The sequence below is a fragment of the Drosophila takahashii genome, chromosome 3L (assembly GCF_030179915.1).
Source record: "Drosophila takahashii strain IR98-3 E-12201 chromosome 3L, DtakHiC1v2, whole genome shotgun sequence".
NCBI classification, from domain to species: Eukaryota; Metazoa; Arthropoda; class Insecta; order Diptera; family Drosophilidae; genus Drosophila; species Drosophila takahashii.
In genome coordinates this window covers 18,108,536-18,124,989 of record NC_091680.1, presented here as the reverse complement: position 1 = coordinate 18,124,989, position 16,454 = coordinate 18,108,536, and the positions used below count along the sequence as shown (strand labels likewise).

At 37.2% G+C, this 16,454-nt stretch overlaps 4 protein-coding genes and 2 long non-coding RNA genes across 7 annotated transcripts; 3 read left to right on the top strand and 3 right to left on the bottom strand.

Annotated features, from left to right (window-relative positions):
- Positions 1-1,121: 1,121 nt before the first annotated feature.
- On the bottom strand, positions 1,122-1,455 carry SP (Sex Peptide). The gene is made up of 2 exons (XM_017148945.3): positions 1,307-1,455; positions 1,122-1,250 (listed from the first exon to the last, which is right to left on the bottom strand). Exons 1-2 carry the CDS (start codon positions 1,434-1,436, stop codon positions 1,198-1,200), a joined length of 183 nt encoding a protein of 60 aa, XP_017004434.1. The 5' UTR covers positions 1,437-1,455; the 3' UTR covers positions 1,122-1,197.
- Positions 1,456-3,800: 2,345 nt separating this feature from the next.
- Positions 3,801-4,103, top strand: LOC108063480 (uncharacterized). 2 transcript variants are annotated; one of them, XM_070215624.1, is made up of 2 exons: positions 3,801-3,962; positions 4,009-4,103. In XM_070215624.1, exon 1 carries the CDS (start codon positions 3,824-3,826, stop codon positions 3,953-3,955), a length of 132 nt encoding a protein of 43 aa, XP_070071725.1. In that variant the 5' UTR covers positions 3,801-3,823; the 3' UTR covers positions 3,956-3,962; positions 4,009-4,103. The 2 variants fall into 2 exon arrangements, with proteins under 2 accessions (XP_070071725.1, XP_017006083.2); XM_017150594.3 differs by having other exon boundaries at positions 3,804-3,962; positions 4,019-4,103.
- A 1,698-nt stretch (positions 4,104-5,801) lies between these two features.
- Positions 5,802-7,705, bottom strand: LOC108059508 (putative nuclease HARBI1). Its single transcript, XM_017144836.3, has 3 exons — positions 7,320-7,705; positions 7,128-7,243; positions 5,802-6,656 (listed from the first exon to the last, which is right to left on the bottom strand). Exons 1-3 carry the CDS (start codon positions 7,654-7,656, stop codon positions 5,841-5,843), a joined length of 1,269 nt encoding a protein of 422 aa, XP_017000325.3. The 5' UTR covers positions 7,657-7,705; the 3' UTR covers positions 5,802-5,840.
- Positions 7,706-8,971: 1,266 nt separating this feature from the next.
- On the top strand, positions 8,972-9,214 carry Sfp70A4 (Seminal fluid protein 70A4). The gene has a single exon (XM_017150596.3). The coding sequence runs from the start codon at positions 8,997-8,999 to the stop codon at positions 9,165-9,167; it is 171 nt and encodes a 56-aa protein (XP_017006085.1). The 5' UTR covers positions 8,972-8,996; the 3' UTR covers positions 9,168-9,214.
- A 1,964-nt stretch (positions 9,215-11,178) lies between these two features.
- Positions 11,179-13,443, top strand: LOC138913128 (uncharacterized). The gene is made up of 3 exons (XR_011418743.1): positions 11,179-11,193; positions 11,384-13,016; positions 13,102-13,443. It is a non-coding gene; the product is annotated as an uncharacterized lncRNA (long non-coding RNA).
- Positions 13,444-14,670: 1,227 nt separating this feature from the next.
- Positions 14,671-15,213, bottom strand: LOC138913129 (uncharacterized). The gene is made up of 2 exons (XR_011418744.1): positions 14,978-15,213; positions 14,671-14,890 (listed from the first exon to the last, which is right to left on the bottom strand). It is a non-coding gene; the product is annotated as an uncharacterized lncRNA (long non-coding RNA).
- Between the last annotated feature and the right edge of the window lie 1,241 nt (positions 15,214-16,454).

Sequence of the window (16,454 nt, the reverse complement as noted above, 5' to 3'; positions counted from 1 at the left end):
CCAGACAGGATATTGATATATATTACTTTCTTAAGCGCCTTCTTTAAGTTCCAGCAATCCAAGTGCGAGTTTAATGTCCTTTTGTGTGCCACATTTGCATTGTCTTCGTTTGTTTGCGCGGTGATGGTGATGGCGACATCACTGCTGTCGTAGTCTCCTTGTTGGGCCATTGTCCGGATTCCGGACCCCGGACTCATTGTTGGCCCTTTGTTTTTGCGCCTCGCGTGTCTAATAAAGGCGCATCACAATGTGGGTCATTGTACGACTACACAGGCCAGTCGCCATCATATGGCTTTGCATTTGTCAGCAGCATGCAACTGCTGCAACATCAACACATAAAGCGCTGCTAATTGCAAACACACACATGCAGCACAACGATAAGCTCCAGAGAACCAAATAAGAAACAAAATATAGGAATTAAAGATTTTTAATGGAGTTATTAAAAACTCGAATGTAGAAAATGTTAAAATCTTCAAAAATTTCATGGGTTCAAAAGATTGCCTTCATATCTAACAATCATTTTTCTACTTTTAAACTTGTACAATTTAATTAGAAATACAAGACAATACAACAAGTTGAGTCATAAAATAAACTTAAGAAAAGTATTAATTTGTTATGCTAACAGAAAATCTTTCAGTGTCGTCTCTCGTCAGACTCTTTGTCTGCAAAAGCTGCAAAAGGAGATAGGAAGGGAAAAACTATGGAAAGTATGTCAGCCAAGCAAATCGATATGGAATTCTGAATAATTAATTCTTGGATTAATTGTGATTTTCTTCAAAGATTTCCTACACCATAAAGTGCTTAAATGCAATTGAACGACATATACTTTTGGGCCGCTAGGAGTAATACAACTTTCGCTCCAAAAGTAGGCAATGAAAATATGCAGAGCAAATTATCTACGTTGTTGATGAGTAAGTAGATAAAATGCGATTAAATGTAGAGAATTCTAAAATTTAAATATTAATTAATAGTACTAGTATTATTTAAATACTAATGAATTATATGTAACATTTTTTATTTATGCTTTTTTTTTGCCTAAAATTTTTTTTAGGTGACATTCTATGTATATTATATGCATTTTTGAATGGCTAAAGACATTCTAAATGCTATACATAGAAATATTTGTATGTAAAACTTTTGTAACATAATTATTATCGGGACAATGAAGCTGTAATGTAATAGTATGTGAAATATATTCTAGCATCTACCGCCCCAAGCAGGACCCAGATTAAGACGGCACCATTTATCGCCTGGGAAATAGATCGGTTAGACTTAAACAGTCGATTCTAGTTAGTGAGGAACTTACGAGGATTAGGGTTTGGAATCGGGAACTGGGGTCTCTCCCAGGGCTTCTTTTGTGTTTGCCAAGGCCATTCCCAAGATTTGACCAACCCAACTATGCAAACCAGAACCAAAAGCAATGCAAATGTCTTCATTTCTGTACTGAAATTCAAGCTAATCATCTTTTTATAGGTCTGAAAGGTGACTAAATGATTTGCAAGGGTTATAATAAGATTACGGATGACACGGTTAAGTGTTGATACACTCTTATCATAATCACTATATCAAGGAACCTTTGACATTTTATATCTATTTCAATTTATTCCAATTATTTTTAATTAAATAAATATATTTATGAAAATATTGTAATTTAAAAATGATTCGTTATGGTGAATATTTAATTTTTTTTTTTTAATTAAATGTATTTAATCTATGAACCTATTTCAGAAAATTTGTAATGACATAATCACATTGGCTTGCTCAATCTATATTTTCTTTCCATACGGTTAAATTAAAATATTTTCCACATGACGAATATAGTAAACAAATTTAAACGTTACCTTTACCAACTCTACGCCTTATATAATGTAGGCGTATATGATTATGAAGGTGGCAAATAAATATTACAAATGTCAAGGTTTTTATTGTTTCGTTATTGCCACGTAATGCACAACGTTCGTTGATTTGTATGCCATCCTGCCATCGTGCCAGTATTAACCCAGAGCTAGGAGCCCCAGATAATCACCATTCAATGACCACAATATGTCTTCTTTGCCGGGCAACTGACATTAACATGCAGGGGTAATCACTTCGCTCCGGGCCATGGAAATCATGAAGGTTTGGTTGCAGTCCGATGGTCCGGCAACCGCAGCTCGAGGAGTGAAAGGCCGGCAACGAACTTGCAGCTGGTTTCTGCTCTGATCTGGTCTGGGATTTCTAACCTGATTCAATGAGCCTAAAAATCTATCACTTCCTCGGCATACCAATTCTTTTTCTTTTGCAGCATGTGGACCTTTCTTTTCGCCACATTTTTGCCCATCAAAATGCTAAAACTTGATTGACCAGCAGCCAACCTTTTCCTTGTGTGGGGATACTTTCTAAAGGCCAAAAGACAAATTGGAAATATGTTTCAAATGGGCCTGGGGCAAATTTTGTTTTGCATACACATTCTTAAGCTCGAGAAGCTCCATAGCATATTTACAAAGCTTCCCAAAAAACAATGCATCATATTTAAATGACGTGGTACTTTTAATGATCCTACCTTTAATATATTATATATTCTACATGCTTTAACCAAACTTACAATCCTTTATTCCTTATCTACGATATATATTTATTCTAACAGGATAAGGAGATTTTTCTCTCTTTTCTGTTTTAAATAATGTCTCTTAATGAAACAATTAACTTACTTATTCAGATTTAAAATAAAACGTTATGCATTTTAGACGTGACAAAACCAATAAACCTTTTCATTTGAGATGATGTAATGTATTCGGACTATAAAAAGAGATGAGGTCCAAAGTTAGCCCAAGAATGAAGCCCCAGCTGTCGATCGTACTAGTCCTTCTTTGCCTGGTGGGAATGGCCCCTGCACAGGAGCTTTGGATTAGGCCGAAGCCTTATCCCGACAGACCACCACCATATTAGCATCAGTGCTATAAATGGTTCCCAATCGAGTAAACAACGAAGGAGTATAATCAAAGTTACTCCAAAGTAGTGTCATCTTGATTGAAAGGAAATCGGCTTAAATGATGTATGGAACCTTTCACAATTTAAGGCCATATCATTATTAAAGAATAAATGACCAACCCATATTTACTACCATTTTGTTTAAGTATCGTTATCGTGGGAGTAAGGTTTTAGACAAATTCGAACACGCCTCCGTCCTAGCCAAAAAATAAATGTTTTTAAAAAACTATAGTTTTAATTGTCCAAAGGAAAAAAATCATGAATAGAAAGTTACCTTCTCAAAGAAAAAGGTTTATTTTTTGTTAAATGCTCATTTTAGAAAAGACTAGAAAGGCCTTTTTTCAGTGAAATGTAAAATATTTCGAAGAAAAAGCATTTGGAAATAAAATCATATACATATTTTAACATTAAAATAAGATACCATAAAACTCTATCGGTTCAACTCAAAATCGGCCAAAAATTGTTTTGAAAAAGACACACATAAATTGTGAGCTTAAACGAAGACGCCTCCGAATAAAAATGTTTCTAAAAAATCGATATTTTTGCTTAGTTGAGAAAATCTTTCCTCTATTTTATATTTCTATCAATTACTGAAGAGTAAAATATTTAGAAAAAAACATTTGGAGATAAAAGCATATACCTTCAGAATATATTTTTCATATTTCAATAGAAGTATTTATTTCAGCATCTTAATATTTGTGACGTTGACAGTTTTAAATAACCTAACATTTTCAAATCCAATTTAATTTTTAATGGGGATTAGGCGTGACAAAACTAATAGAAATATTAATTTTCGATTATATAATATCAACAACTATAAAAAGGGGTAGTAAGTGCAAATAAGAACCCAATAATGAAGCCACAGGTGTTGCTTGTAGTGGTCCTCTTTTGCCTGGTTGGATTGGCCCCGTCACGGAGACCGCCAAAGCAAAATATTGAGCTTTGGATAAGGCCGAAGCCTTACCCCGAAGCCAACCCTAATTAGAATCACTGTAAGTGCTTTTCAATCAAGTAAACAATGAAAGTTTCTTTTTAAAGTTATTCTCAGGTTGTGTCATCTTTATTGAAAGGATACGGTCTTTAATTATGTATGGAATCAATATATACAAATAAATGAGCTTGCATTTTGGTTACATTTTGTTTTATTATTTATATAATGTGGATGCACATTATATATTTTTTATTTATTTACAAGAGCCAAACAGAGCCTTGTAGTCTTGAATAATGAATTTTAATGATATTGCCGGGACGTTTACAGTTTTAAATAACCTAAACCTATACACATTTAAATAAAACTGAAAGCAGTTTAGACGTGACAAAACTAGTATTTATTTGCAGTTCTATAATATTTGACAAACTATTAAAAGTTGTAAGTCCTACTGGCAGCCCAATAATAAAGCCACCACAGTTGTTACCTATAGTCGTCCTCGTCTTATTTAGCCTGTTGGAGAGAGACCCCTCCTAATTGTTATTAAAGGACTTTTAGTGATGTGTGGAACAATTATAAACCAAATGAATAACTAAAAAATTAATGTTAAAAAATATATACTATTATGTTCTTATTCGTAAATTGTGTTTTTATACCCGTTACTCGTAGAGTAAAAGGAAAGTTGGGATTACCCACTCATATTCTTGGGCTTCCTACGCAGCGCAAGTTTATTTTAGTCGAGCGCCACGCCCCCTCTAACGCCTACAATCGCCCACAAACGATTTAGAAATGTGTCTGGCGACTACATTTTTAAAGATTTCGGAGAAGTATAACTGCAATTTTGTTGTGTTTATTTATACCTATCGAAATTTAAAATTTTTTTTCAAATTTGACCATTCGTTAAAAAGTTTTATATATTAATTTACCTCGCACTCCCTTTAGCTGACTAACAGGTATCTGATAGTCGGGGTTGTTAAAAATAAGAAAAAAAAACCTTTCTTACACAGGTATAGATAAGACATGATATTTATCTATCCTTTCTTGTTACCTTTAAGAGTAACTTTCTGGCATTTAACTTGTTTACTGCTGTAAATAATTATACCCGTTACTCGTAGAGTAAAAGGGTATATTAGATTCGTGCAAAAGTATGTAACAGGTAGAAGGAAGCGTTTCCGACCCTATAAACTATATATATTCTTGATCGGGATCACTAGCCGAGTCGATCTAGCCATGTCCGTCTGTCCGTCTGTCCGTCTGTCCGTCTGTCCGTCTGTCCGTCTGTCTGTCCGTCTGTCTGTCTGTATGAACGCTGAGATCTCGGAAACTATAAAGCTAAGTACACACGATGCAAACAATTTGCAGCAAGTTGATTGCTGCAATCAAATTTGCACGTATAAACACTAGTGCAACCATTTTGCTGCAAACAAAAAACTTGCAAATTTTGTTTGCTGCCATATTTTTTGCTTGTCGTCTGTATACTTTATTTTACAGTTATCTTGGTTGCGTCAGTTGCTTGCTTGTTTGCATGTGCTGTTTGCTAGTAGTCGCAATATTGCAGCAAGCAAGGCAACATGTGGGATCGCGAGAAAACAATAAAATTAATTGAATTGTACGAGAATTACTCTGTTTTATGGGATTTCTCGTCACCAGACTATAAAAATAAGCATAAGAAGCAAAATGCTTATCACGAAATTGCTGAAAAATTAGATAAAAGTGATGATGAAATAAAAACAAAAATTCATCATTTGCGCACTCAATTTTTGCAAGAGGTGCGCAGAGTGAAGCAAAAAAAGAGTGGTCAGGGTACATCGGACAACTATACCAGCAAATGGGAGTTTTACGATGCGCTTAAATTTATTAAAAATGACGACGGAAATAATTATAAAATTCAAAATTTGGTAAGTAGTACAATTTATTAAACATTTGGTAGTAATTACTTATTTTATATTTGTTTATATTGCCATGACACTTCACCATCAGGCGAAACAAAAAAATTTTTAAATTCTTCACGGATATCTTTTGCTTCAGTGGAGTTTTGCGTACTTCTTTGAATTGGTATGCAGTTTCCTTCTAACGTCAGATCGTTACGCCAAGTACCTGGTACCACTTCTCCATCAACTTCTTTGTCGAATGTTCCATTTGGAGCATATTTTTGTTTTGACTCTTTCTTGGCCATCAACCAGTTATGTAATGCGCAAATTGCAGAGACAACATCTATAGTCTTTTCTGGCCCAAGTTCCAATGGCTTTCTTAAAACCCGAAATCTATTTGCCATTATGCCAAAAACATTTTCTACCACTCTTCTTGCTCTGGAAAGACGGTAGTTAAAAACACGATTTGGAGCTGGTTGATTTCTAAATGGATATGGTTTCATTATGTATTTTTTCAATGCGAAAGCATCATCCGCTACAAGTACATATGGCACCTTTAGATCTCGACCTGAAAGTGGCTGCTCCTCAGGAACATTGAGCTGTTCATTTTGTAACGCATATGATAGGCTACATGCGTTAAAAATTCCACCATCAGAAATTCTTCCTTTGCCTCCTACATCGAAGTATATTATTTTATAGTTTGCATCTGCTAACACCATTAGCACAACGCTGTGCGTGCCCTTATAGTTGAAGTAGGTACTACCACTGTTAGACGGAGCTTTCATAACTACGTGTTTTCCGTCTAATGCACCGATACAATGAGGAAAGTTCCAAATACTTTCAAAATCGGATGCAATTTTAAGCCACTCGTTTGTAGAATTGGGAACCTAAAAAAATTCAAATAAATAATTAATATTTTGTTTACATTTTCATTTCACATATATTTAGTCTCTAACTGAAAGCCCCGGTAACACAATAGAAGAGGCACCATGTTCGTCAATAACAACAGATGACGTACCAAGTACATCGAAGGCAAAAAAAAGAAAACGTGACGAGATAGAATTTAAAGACGAAGATCTGCTTATTAAAAAGGCAAGTGCTTTACTTGATAAGCCAGCGGATGACCATCAGGTGTTCGGTGATTTCGTTGCATCTGAGCTCAGATTGTTGAAATCACACCAAAATAGACTTCTGCTTCGCAGAAAAATTCAAAGAGCTATTTTGGAAATATCGGAAATTGATAGCGAAGGCACTTTTACTTGTCCCACACCTAATACCGTGTACTCGTCTAACAATTCGCCAGTTCTTGGCTTTTCAGATGGTAAAAAATTAAATGCAACTATTATTTACATACTTACTTTAAGATATTCCCTTTTCAGGCATTTATATAGAGCTCGACAAGTCTCCGGCACAATGCTTGCAACCGTACTCACAGGAAAGCGAAAAAGAAACATGAGAGAATGATATGAATCACCTGTAAAAAATTGAATTACATAAATAAACATAATAATTAAAAGTTCATAAAAATGTTAATAATATTTATTACATACCCGTGGCTAAGAAACGCAATGTCAGGGCTAATCGCTCATTTGGTGGAATCGCAGGACGCATTGCAGTGTCTTGTTTAGTTATGTAGATTTTTACTTTTTCTAATAAAAAATTAAAATCACTGACTGTCATGCGAAAAAAATTGTAATATGTTGCTTCATCGCCATTTTGTAGCTCTTTTAAAAGGTTCTGATGCAGCCCTTTTTCATCTCTTTTGGAAATCCACTCTTTCACCCAACACTTTCTTTTTTTTGCAGATTCTAATCTTCTCACTTTTTTACGTTTAATTAAAGTTGCTATTATAGCTATAGCAGCAACTCTCGATTTTTTTGCCGACATAATAAAAACACGCCGTTATTCCTCGACATTCACAAAACAACTGAACTTGCAAATGAGTCTGTGTGTTAATGAACGAAATAGAAATAACGAAATAGAAACGTGTAGACGTTAACGAAAAAATACAGAACGAAATAGAAATAACACAGAAAATACAAAACAACGGAACTTGCAAATGAGTGTCACTCGCAAGCACTGCAAACAAAAATTGAAAATACGTGTAGACACTAACGCAATATATTGCACGAAATAGCAATGCAAAAGTTTGCATGCAAAAGAAAAATTTATTGAAGCAATAAATTTTCTTGCAATATTTGCATAGGTGTAAACATTTGTGCAAACTTTTGCTGCAAATTATTTTCCACTTGCTGCAAATTGTTTGCATCGTGTGTACTTAGCTTAAAAGCTAGAAGATTGACATTTTGCATGCAGATTCTAGGAGTTCCTACGCAGCGCAAGTTTGTTTCAAAAGGGTGCCACGCCCCCTCTAACGCCCACAATCGCTTATATACGATTTTAAAAATTTCAATATTTTGGAAAAGTAAAAATGCAGTTTTATTGTGTTTATCAGTACCTATCGAAATGTAGAAGAAATTTTTTAAATCGGACCATTCGTTAAAAAGTTACGGCGGATCAAAGTTTTTCTCCATCTCTTTCGCACTCCCTTTAGCTGAGTAACGGGTATCTGATAGTCGGGGCACCCGACTATAGCGTTCTCTCTTGTTTTAGTATTGGAAATTACCGGAGCATATTAAATGTTTTTGTTGCGTAACTAATACCTGCGATAAATAAATATATTGTAGGTTAAACAAAAATTTATTGATTCACTAATGAAGTCCGTGCTACTGCTGCTATTAGCTATATTTGTCTTCCTTTGCCTGGTGGAAGGACGGCGGAGGGGGAGAAGCAAGGGGGAACCTGAAGTTTGGATACGAACAGCTAAATACAATCCCCCACCAACACTAGAGTGTGAGGGCTGGGACCCAATGTGCAATTAAAATTAAAACTACAAAAAATATTTTCAACACTAACGGAATTTGCAATCGATTGCTGGGGAGCGCTTCATGAACTAGACAAAACCTTTCGTCTCCATAGGTGCTATTATAAATCCGGAATTTAAAAGTTCGGATCAGGAGGGATATTTATCTAAAAGATTTAGCTAACAAGCTGGTATAAATTAGTTTAAAGCTTTTAACGGGTTTTGGAAATTACCGAAGCAAATTAAATGTATTTGTTGTGTTGGCTTATCCAACTAATGCGTGGCATATCTAATACATTTCTCAACGGAATTAAATTAATATATATACCATATATTGGATTTTCTATAGATTATTGGCTCAGTAATGAAGTCACTGATATTGCCGTTGTTGGTATTGGTCCTCCTTTGCCTGGTTGAAGGACACAGGCGACCGAGGAGGCAACTTGAAGTTTGGGTACGACCAGAAAAAGGCCAACCGCCACCAACACGTGAATGTCAGCCGTGGGACAGGTTTTGCCGACCAGGAGGCTATTAAAATTAATACACCTTTAAATAAAAATTTTTCAAAATGTTTCCTTAAAATCGCTTAATTTTCAGAAAAGTTACTTAAGAGAGTAAATTAGTATCTTTACATACCAAAAATAGTGCAAGTCTTGGCATTATTTTGTATTACATATTATTATTTCATGTTTATTAAATCTAGAAAACGTCTTCAAATCGGAGGACTGCTACTAGGAGTGCGTTGCTAGAGATATATACTTTTTACAACTCTTTCGCCCCCCTCTTCCCAAATTTAGCATGCTACAGAACCGCAAAACTTTTCGTAAAAGTTGTCTGTGCAGTCGAAGAATAAGTTGCCGCCACGCCCAGTTATACTCTCATTATCTTGGCATGTAATTCCCAGCCCTTCCCCGCTGCCCTGCGAATATCCCCACATGTGTGTCAGTTTTGTCGCTCGCGGACAATGGCAGAAGTTTCTGTTTCGGCTCGATAAAGTATCTGTTAGATACAATTTACAATATTTTCCGCTCCGCATCGTCCTGCTCCTGCTGCTGCTCGCCAAGCGAAAGTTTCGGCAGCAAAGTATGGCTTTAATGATAATGACTTTAGCTTCGGCAGAAAGTAGCGCAAAGTTTAGAATACGCCAACGCAACGCTTTTGGGGATTTCGCCGGAGAACTCCAAGTGTTCTTGGTTTGAAGAAGTTTTCCCCTCGTCCACATACGCGAAATAGAAAGAGTTTGGTGGGTTGGGTGTGCTAACTTTTCCTACGTGTTGGCCGCATGAAAATGATAAGGAAAGGCAGCTAAGTGGGACAAGGCCAGGCTGTCTAATATGGAATTTGAATGGGATGTAATTTGATATCAATGATGCTGTAGTTGTAGCTTTAGTTGAAGCTAGTTAGCTAGGCCTGGAACTAGACTACCTTTAGGGCCTGCAGATCGTGTCCCAGCATTGCCAGCGATTTACTTTTATCACAATCGCCGCAACAACTTCGGACAATGTCGGCGATTTATTGCATCAGCTCCAACTAACAACACGGCGACCGACAGACACTTGGTTACGTTGTAATCGGCCAGAGCGGCAGATACAGATACCCGGCCACAACAACAACAAACAAGCATCCTCAGCAGCCCGTAGCTACCAAAAACCCAATTGCCCGTTCTCATTCCCCATCCCGATTCCGATCCCTTGGATCTCATCAACGCGACTAATCTGCACTGTGAGACTCGCTGATTCGGTTAGCTAGGTGAAGGTGCTAACTAACCATTGCTTAACCATTAAAAAATATGTATTTAAAAGCAAAAGCAAAACCATGCATAGTTAAACATTTTTATTTATTTCCAATACCAATTTTTCAAATAGAACCATTTATTAAGAAGGTTTGAGCAATTAATGGAATTCATTTACTTCATAAATATCCTTATCTCCCTCGCACTTGCTTTAGCTGAGTAATGCGTTTCTGATAGTTTCTTAATATTACCATTTGCAGTAACCAATCTATAGATGTTAGAAATAAAGGTTTTATAAATTCTGAAAGCTAGAAGCAAGATCATTTCACAAAAAATCGATATGGCTATGCTTTTGCCCCAGTGTATCTGCAGTTGCTGTTGTCAACTTCTTTGTTGTCGTCGTCGTCATCTCCTCCTCATCAACATCAGTGGACCGCAACCAAAGTCTTCTCCCAGCCGCGGCCAAAGTTTCGACTGCAGTCCCAGGCTGTTAAGAGTTCAACTCGTGATGTTTAAGTGGTTTAAGCCAAGGTAACGATTTCCTCATTGGTCTACAATTCTCCAGTTCAGCTCGCTTTTGCTGTTGTTGCCGGCGACATTCTGTCATGCCACGATCACGAACCATTCGTAACACATTTGTTGCAATTTTCGTCGCTATTTGTTAAGGTTCAGAGGAGGTTGCAACTAGCAACTTGCAACCAAAGGGACACTAGTCGTTGTAAAATATGTACTAAACGGCAGGATAAAACGGTTGAATGCGAAGTGCCTGCAACTTTAGGATCATTTTGCTGGCACTTGAATCTTAGTATAATTATTTACAAGCAATATCGTAGGTCTTTTTCGCATTGTTAAAGTAATAAAAAAGTTACCACATATTTTTGTTTGTGTTTCTCAAAATAAAAGGATACGGCTTTCTGGTTCGCTAAAGTCGTAAAAATGTTAAATTCTTTAAAATGTTTGGCATGCCCAATTAAATTATACACCTGTTATAACACCATATTTCTCATTTATATAAATAGGGGGATAGATTGTGATATAGCGACAACAATGAAGTTCCAACTATTACTAGTACTCGTAGCGGCCCTCGTGTCCCTGGCCCAAGGAGGAGGAATGGAAGTTTGGGTTCGACCAGATCAAGTCTATGGTGGAGGAGGTGGAGGTGGAGGTGGGCAATGGGGTTGAATACGTGCCAGCAATCAGCCTTTACAATAAATACTTACAATAAAGTTGGTACGATACATTATTTTCTTACTGTATGTATTAAAAATGGCTTTCTTATTCAAGAATGTTTTATTCTAACTATTTCTAACAATTGGAATTCTAACTGTTGGAATTAGTTATTCGGAGCCCATTATGAAAATCGGGAATGAACGGTGTTAATGGCCGCCAGCTTAAGCGTACTCGCATTAAATTCACTTCCGTTAGAGGAGCAACGTCTTCCGCTTTAGAAGGAGATGTCAACGGTGGGGATAACAGGTGTAAACTGTGACGCCGCCGACGGGCGACATCGGAACTAATTTGCAACTGGCAACCAAAGGGACACTCGTCGTTGTAAAATATGTACTAAACGGCAGGATAAAACGGTTGAATGCGAAGTGTCTGCACCTTTAGGATCATTTTGCCGGCACTTGATTCTTAGTATAATTATTTACAAGCAATATCATAGGTCTTTTTCGCATTGCAAAATTAATAAAAAAGTTACCACATATTTTTGTTTGTGTATCTCAAAATAAAAGGATACGGCTTTCTGGTTCGCTAAAGTCCAAGACATTTTACAATATTTAGCTTAAAAGGAAGAAAGTCCTTGGTTTCGTAAAAATGTTAAATTCTTTAAAATGTTTGGCGTGCCCAATTAAATTATACACCTGTTATAACACCATATTTCTCATTTATATAAATAGGGGGATAGATTGGGATATAGCGACAACAATGAAGTTCCAACTATTACTAGTACTCGTAGCGGCCCTCGTGTCCCTGGCCCAAGGAGGAGGAATGGAAGTTTGGGTTCGACCAGATCAAGTCGGTGGAGGAGGTGGAGGTGGCCAATGTCCATGGGGGGGTTGCGGTTGAATACGTGCCACAAATCAGCCTTTACAATAAATACTTACAATAAAGTTGCATAGGCAAAGAACACATCAATAAAATGGTGGGATACATTATTTTCTTACTGTATGTATTAAAAAATGGCTTTCTTAATGATGAATGTTTTATTCTAACTATTTCTAACTATTGGAATTCTAACTGTTGGAATTAATTGTTCGGAGCCCATTATAAAAATCGGTATCGAACGGTGTTAATGGCCGCCAGCTTGTACTCGCATTAAATTCACTTCCGTTAGAGGAGCAACGTCTTCCGCTTTAGAAGGAGATGCCAAAGGTGGGGATTACAGGTGTAAACTGTGACGCCGCCGACGGGCGACATCGGAACTAATTTGCAACTAGCAACTTGCAACAAAATATGTACTAAGCGGCAGGATGAAATGGTTGAATGCGAAGTGTCTGGCACTTGAATTTTAATATAATTATTTACAAGCAATAGCATAAGCCATTTTCTCATTGTAAAAGTAAGAAACAAATAAAATGACACGGCCTTACGCTTCTCTCATGTCCAAGACATTTCAGTTTGAAAGGCAGAAAGTCCTCGGTTTCGTTAGTATGTCAAATTCTTTAAAATGCTTGGCGTGTCCAATTAAATTATACACTTGTTACAACACCATATTTCTCAATTATATAAATAGTTGGAACTTTAATATCAGAGTCTATTGATATAGCGACCACAATGAAGTTACAACTACTTCTAGTTTTCGTAGCGGTCCTCATTTGCCTGGCCGAAGGAAGAAGAGGAAAGCGGGAGATCGAAGTTTGGGTTCGACCAGATCAAGTCAGTGGTGGAGGAGGCGGCAACCAGCAATGCCCATGGGGTGGTTGCAACGGATAAACTATTTTCCAAATGTATGTGTATAAAAAAGGGCTTTCTCAGTAGAGAATTCTAACTATTTCTAAGTACCAGGAAGGTATAACCTTCCCTAACTGTTAGAATTAATTATTCCGAGATATAAACCCATTATACTAATCGACAACGAACGGTGTTAATGGCCGCCTGCTTAAGCGGTTGTCCAAATTGCACTCGCATTAAATTCACTTCCGTTGGAGGAGCACCGACTTCCGCTTTAGAGCGAGATGCCAAAGGGGCAGGTGGGGATAACAGGTGTAAACTGTGACGCCGCCGACGGGCGACACATTTGGCAGCTATTCAAGTGTGATAACAACAATGTGCCAAGCCCGATAGAAAGGGACACGGCGAAGGATAACAAAGCGAGCGAGCGGGACGGGGTGAGGAGGAGTAAATCAAATTGAATAATTGTTACATGCCGAGCGAGGGAGATGGCCAGATGGGGAGAAAGAGACAGCTGGCAGGGCCATATGATCGAGGCGGCAGCAGCAGCAAAAACAAACGCAGCCTAACAAGCCTAGGCAACAATAACAATAACACTGAAAGGACATTCGCCCATACAATGGTCCTTTGCACTGAAAGAAATTAATATTTTGTATTGCTTTATTTCATTTAAAGCTCTATTGGATTGGCTATTTGCTCTCTAAAGCCATACACATAATTATTTTATGAAATGGAGAAAAGATATCTCCTTCAACGCATGAAATGAAAAATAGTACATTTTTCTCAGTGCTTCATTCCATTCCGCTGCGATGAGAAGCGCTGCTATGCGACTTCAATTCAATCAATTGAACGTGCCACGAATGGTTAGCAATAACAAAATACACTCCAGTGGTCTGAGTGGGTGGCGATGGGAAGGCAAGGGGCGCGAACGAGGACCAAGGACCAAGGATACCGACGAAAAGAGAGAGAGCAGACCAACTGGCGTGTGAAATTGACAATGCAGCTGCAAAAAGGAAGATCTGTGGGAGGACTGGTTGTGGAGGCAGTTGGAACCATTGGCCACTGAGAAAATCTATATCGTGTGTAACAAATAGGAACATTAACTAAATTAGCATAATCTTATTAACTAACGAAAGCAAGTATTTTGAGAGATATGAACAAAATCCATAGATAAATAAAGTAAATATAATATATGAGTTATTTGTTGTAAAACGTATCAAGAATAGCAAATTATTGTTTTATCTAGATTTTTTCATAATCAACAGAAAATATTAAAACAAAATTGTAAAACTTTTTTTAAGATTGACAAAATATTTTTGCAATAGTAGTTGAATTTTTAATATTATTTAATTATACCATATAAACGTAACGTATTATATTAAATATTTTTAAATTTAGAAAAATAGCTTCGCAGTGTATGGAAAATATTTTTGCACGCGACAAACGGCCAACGTGCGGGATTAAGAGCCATTTCCACCTGACACCCATCGACGACCGTGGTCCAGCCTTACCTCCTGAAAATGTCCTGTCCACCGTCCACCGTCCGCCGTTCCCGGACTACGTGTCCCATTGATTGACTGGGACACACACCTGCACACATCGGCGGCTGACATTTTTGCATAAAACTGAGCCTGGGAAAATGAAGCAAATAAAACTTATTTAGGTTGCAGGAACGGACCGACCGACCAGTGATTTTCAATATTTGCAGCGGGGCTTACCGGGCACTGGCCCGTGTGCCATAACAGGTGTTGATATGTTTATAGACTGCCTAATGGGCGGGATTGGGTTGACGGGGGAAGGTGAATGGGGGCCGTGAATGGTTTCGATGTGCGTGCAATTTGCACAAATTGCAGACAGACCGCATTGAGGATGCGAGACAAGTTTGTGGTGGGATTTGCCTGGTTATCAATTAAACAATTAGCGGACCATTATTTGAATAGACGCAGAGGTGGCGACGACGAGTGCTCTCTGCCCCCGAGAATCACGGTTCCCACTCGTTCGCTTGTCGAATAAACATTTCTCACCCATCGCGATTGTTTTGCCCCGACTGCCATTTACCGTTGGCTCCCGCCTGGAAAACCTCTGGAGCCCCTGATTGCCACGCCCACAAGATGCAATCAAGCTCTTGCCTCGAAGTATCTCAAAGATGCACCTATTTTTTATTAGTGGTGGGTAGGTTACAGTTACCTAAACAAGCACGATAATAACACTAGTTTACAGCCGAAATGCTCCCCAGCAATTGATGGCAAATTCTGTTAGATTTGGACCCCTAGATCACGAAAATAGCACTAAATTTTTTTTCGATGGCACAGTTTTTTTTTAAAGATTTTTTAAAGTTTGAAATGTTAAATTTCTGACTTTTTTCGAATTTCTTCTTATATCTCGGCAGATATCCACTCGGTTGGGCCAGTTTTAGTTTTATTTTAAAGTCAATAGATCAGAGCTTAACTTTGCCATACAGATCAATACGATTGGATGAGTAATGGCAGCGCAGAAGCTCGACAACGAGGTAAAAAGGGTTTTTTGGTCGTCTGTAAGTCGGCTGTATATTTCGTAAAAACTCGAAATAAATCCGTTGAAAAATCATAATGGGTACAAACTTAAAGTTTACATCCTACCGAATAAAACAAGCCGTATATGGCCCAAATCCATGGAAATCTGGATTTATGGTGGATTTTTAAAGTTCGGATTTTTCCACTTTTTTCGGTTGACAAAGTCCAAATTTAAGATTTATCATAGGCGGCGACATGTAAACAAAAATAATTGGTGTTGGCAGCCGGGTCACTAAATAGCTAAATCAGATATTTAAAAGCTAGAAAATTATTAAAGTGAATTTAATTTTTTAATTAAGGTTACTTTTTTCATAAGAATGAACTATCCAAATGGATAGTACTTAGTTAAAAATACTCACAGTCATAACGCAAGCAATTTTATATTTTTAAAAGAATTTTCAGAAATTAAATTTATTTTATAATTTTCTAGCTTTTAAATTTAGCTATTTTTTGACCCGGCTGCTGTCACCACTCATTTTTGTTTAAATGTCGCCGCCTATGATAAATCTTAAATTTGGACTCTGTCAACCGAAAAAAGTGGAAAAATCCGAACTTTAAAAATCCACCATAAATCCAGTTTTCCATGGATTTGGGCCATATCCGGCTTGTTTTATTCGGTAGAATGTAAACTTTAAGTTTGTAC

Bases quoted from the DNA above. Each gene is read 5' to 3' on its own strand.
- SP (XM_017148945.3), bottom strand. From the start codon at position 1,436: ATGAAGACATTTGCATTGCTTTTGGTTCTGGTTTGCATAGTTGGGTTG. The intron at 1,251-1,306 runs GTAAGTTCCTCA...TCTATTTCCCAG, and splicing joins GATTCCAAACCCTAATCCTC to GCGATAAATGGTGCCGTCTT.
- LOC108063480 (XM_070215624.1), top strand. From the start codon at position 3,824: ATGAAGCCACAGGTGTTGCTTGTAGTGGTCCTCTTTTGCCTGGTTGGA.
- LOC108059508 (XM_017144836.3), bottom strand. From the start codon at position 7,656: ATGTCGGCAAAAAAATCGAGAGTTGCTGCTATAGCTATAATAGCAACT. The intron at 7,244-7,319 runs GTATGTAATAAA...AATTTTTTACAG, and splicing joins ATTGCGTTTCTTAGCCACGG to GTGATTCATATCATTCTCTC. The intron at 6,657-7,127 runs GTAAGTATGTAA...GAATTTTTTTAG, and splicing joins TGAAAAGGGAATATCTTAAA to GTTCCCAATTCTACAAACGA.
- Sfp70A4 (XM_017150596.3), top strand. From the start codon at position 8,997: ATGAAGTCACTGATATTGCCGTTGTTGGTATTGGTCCTCCTTTGCCTG.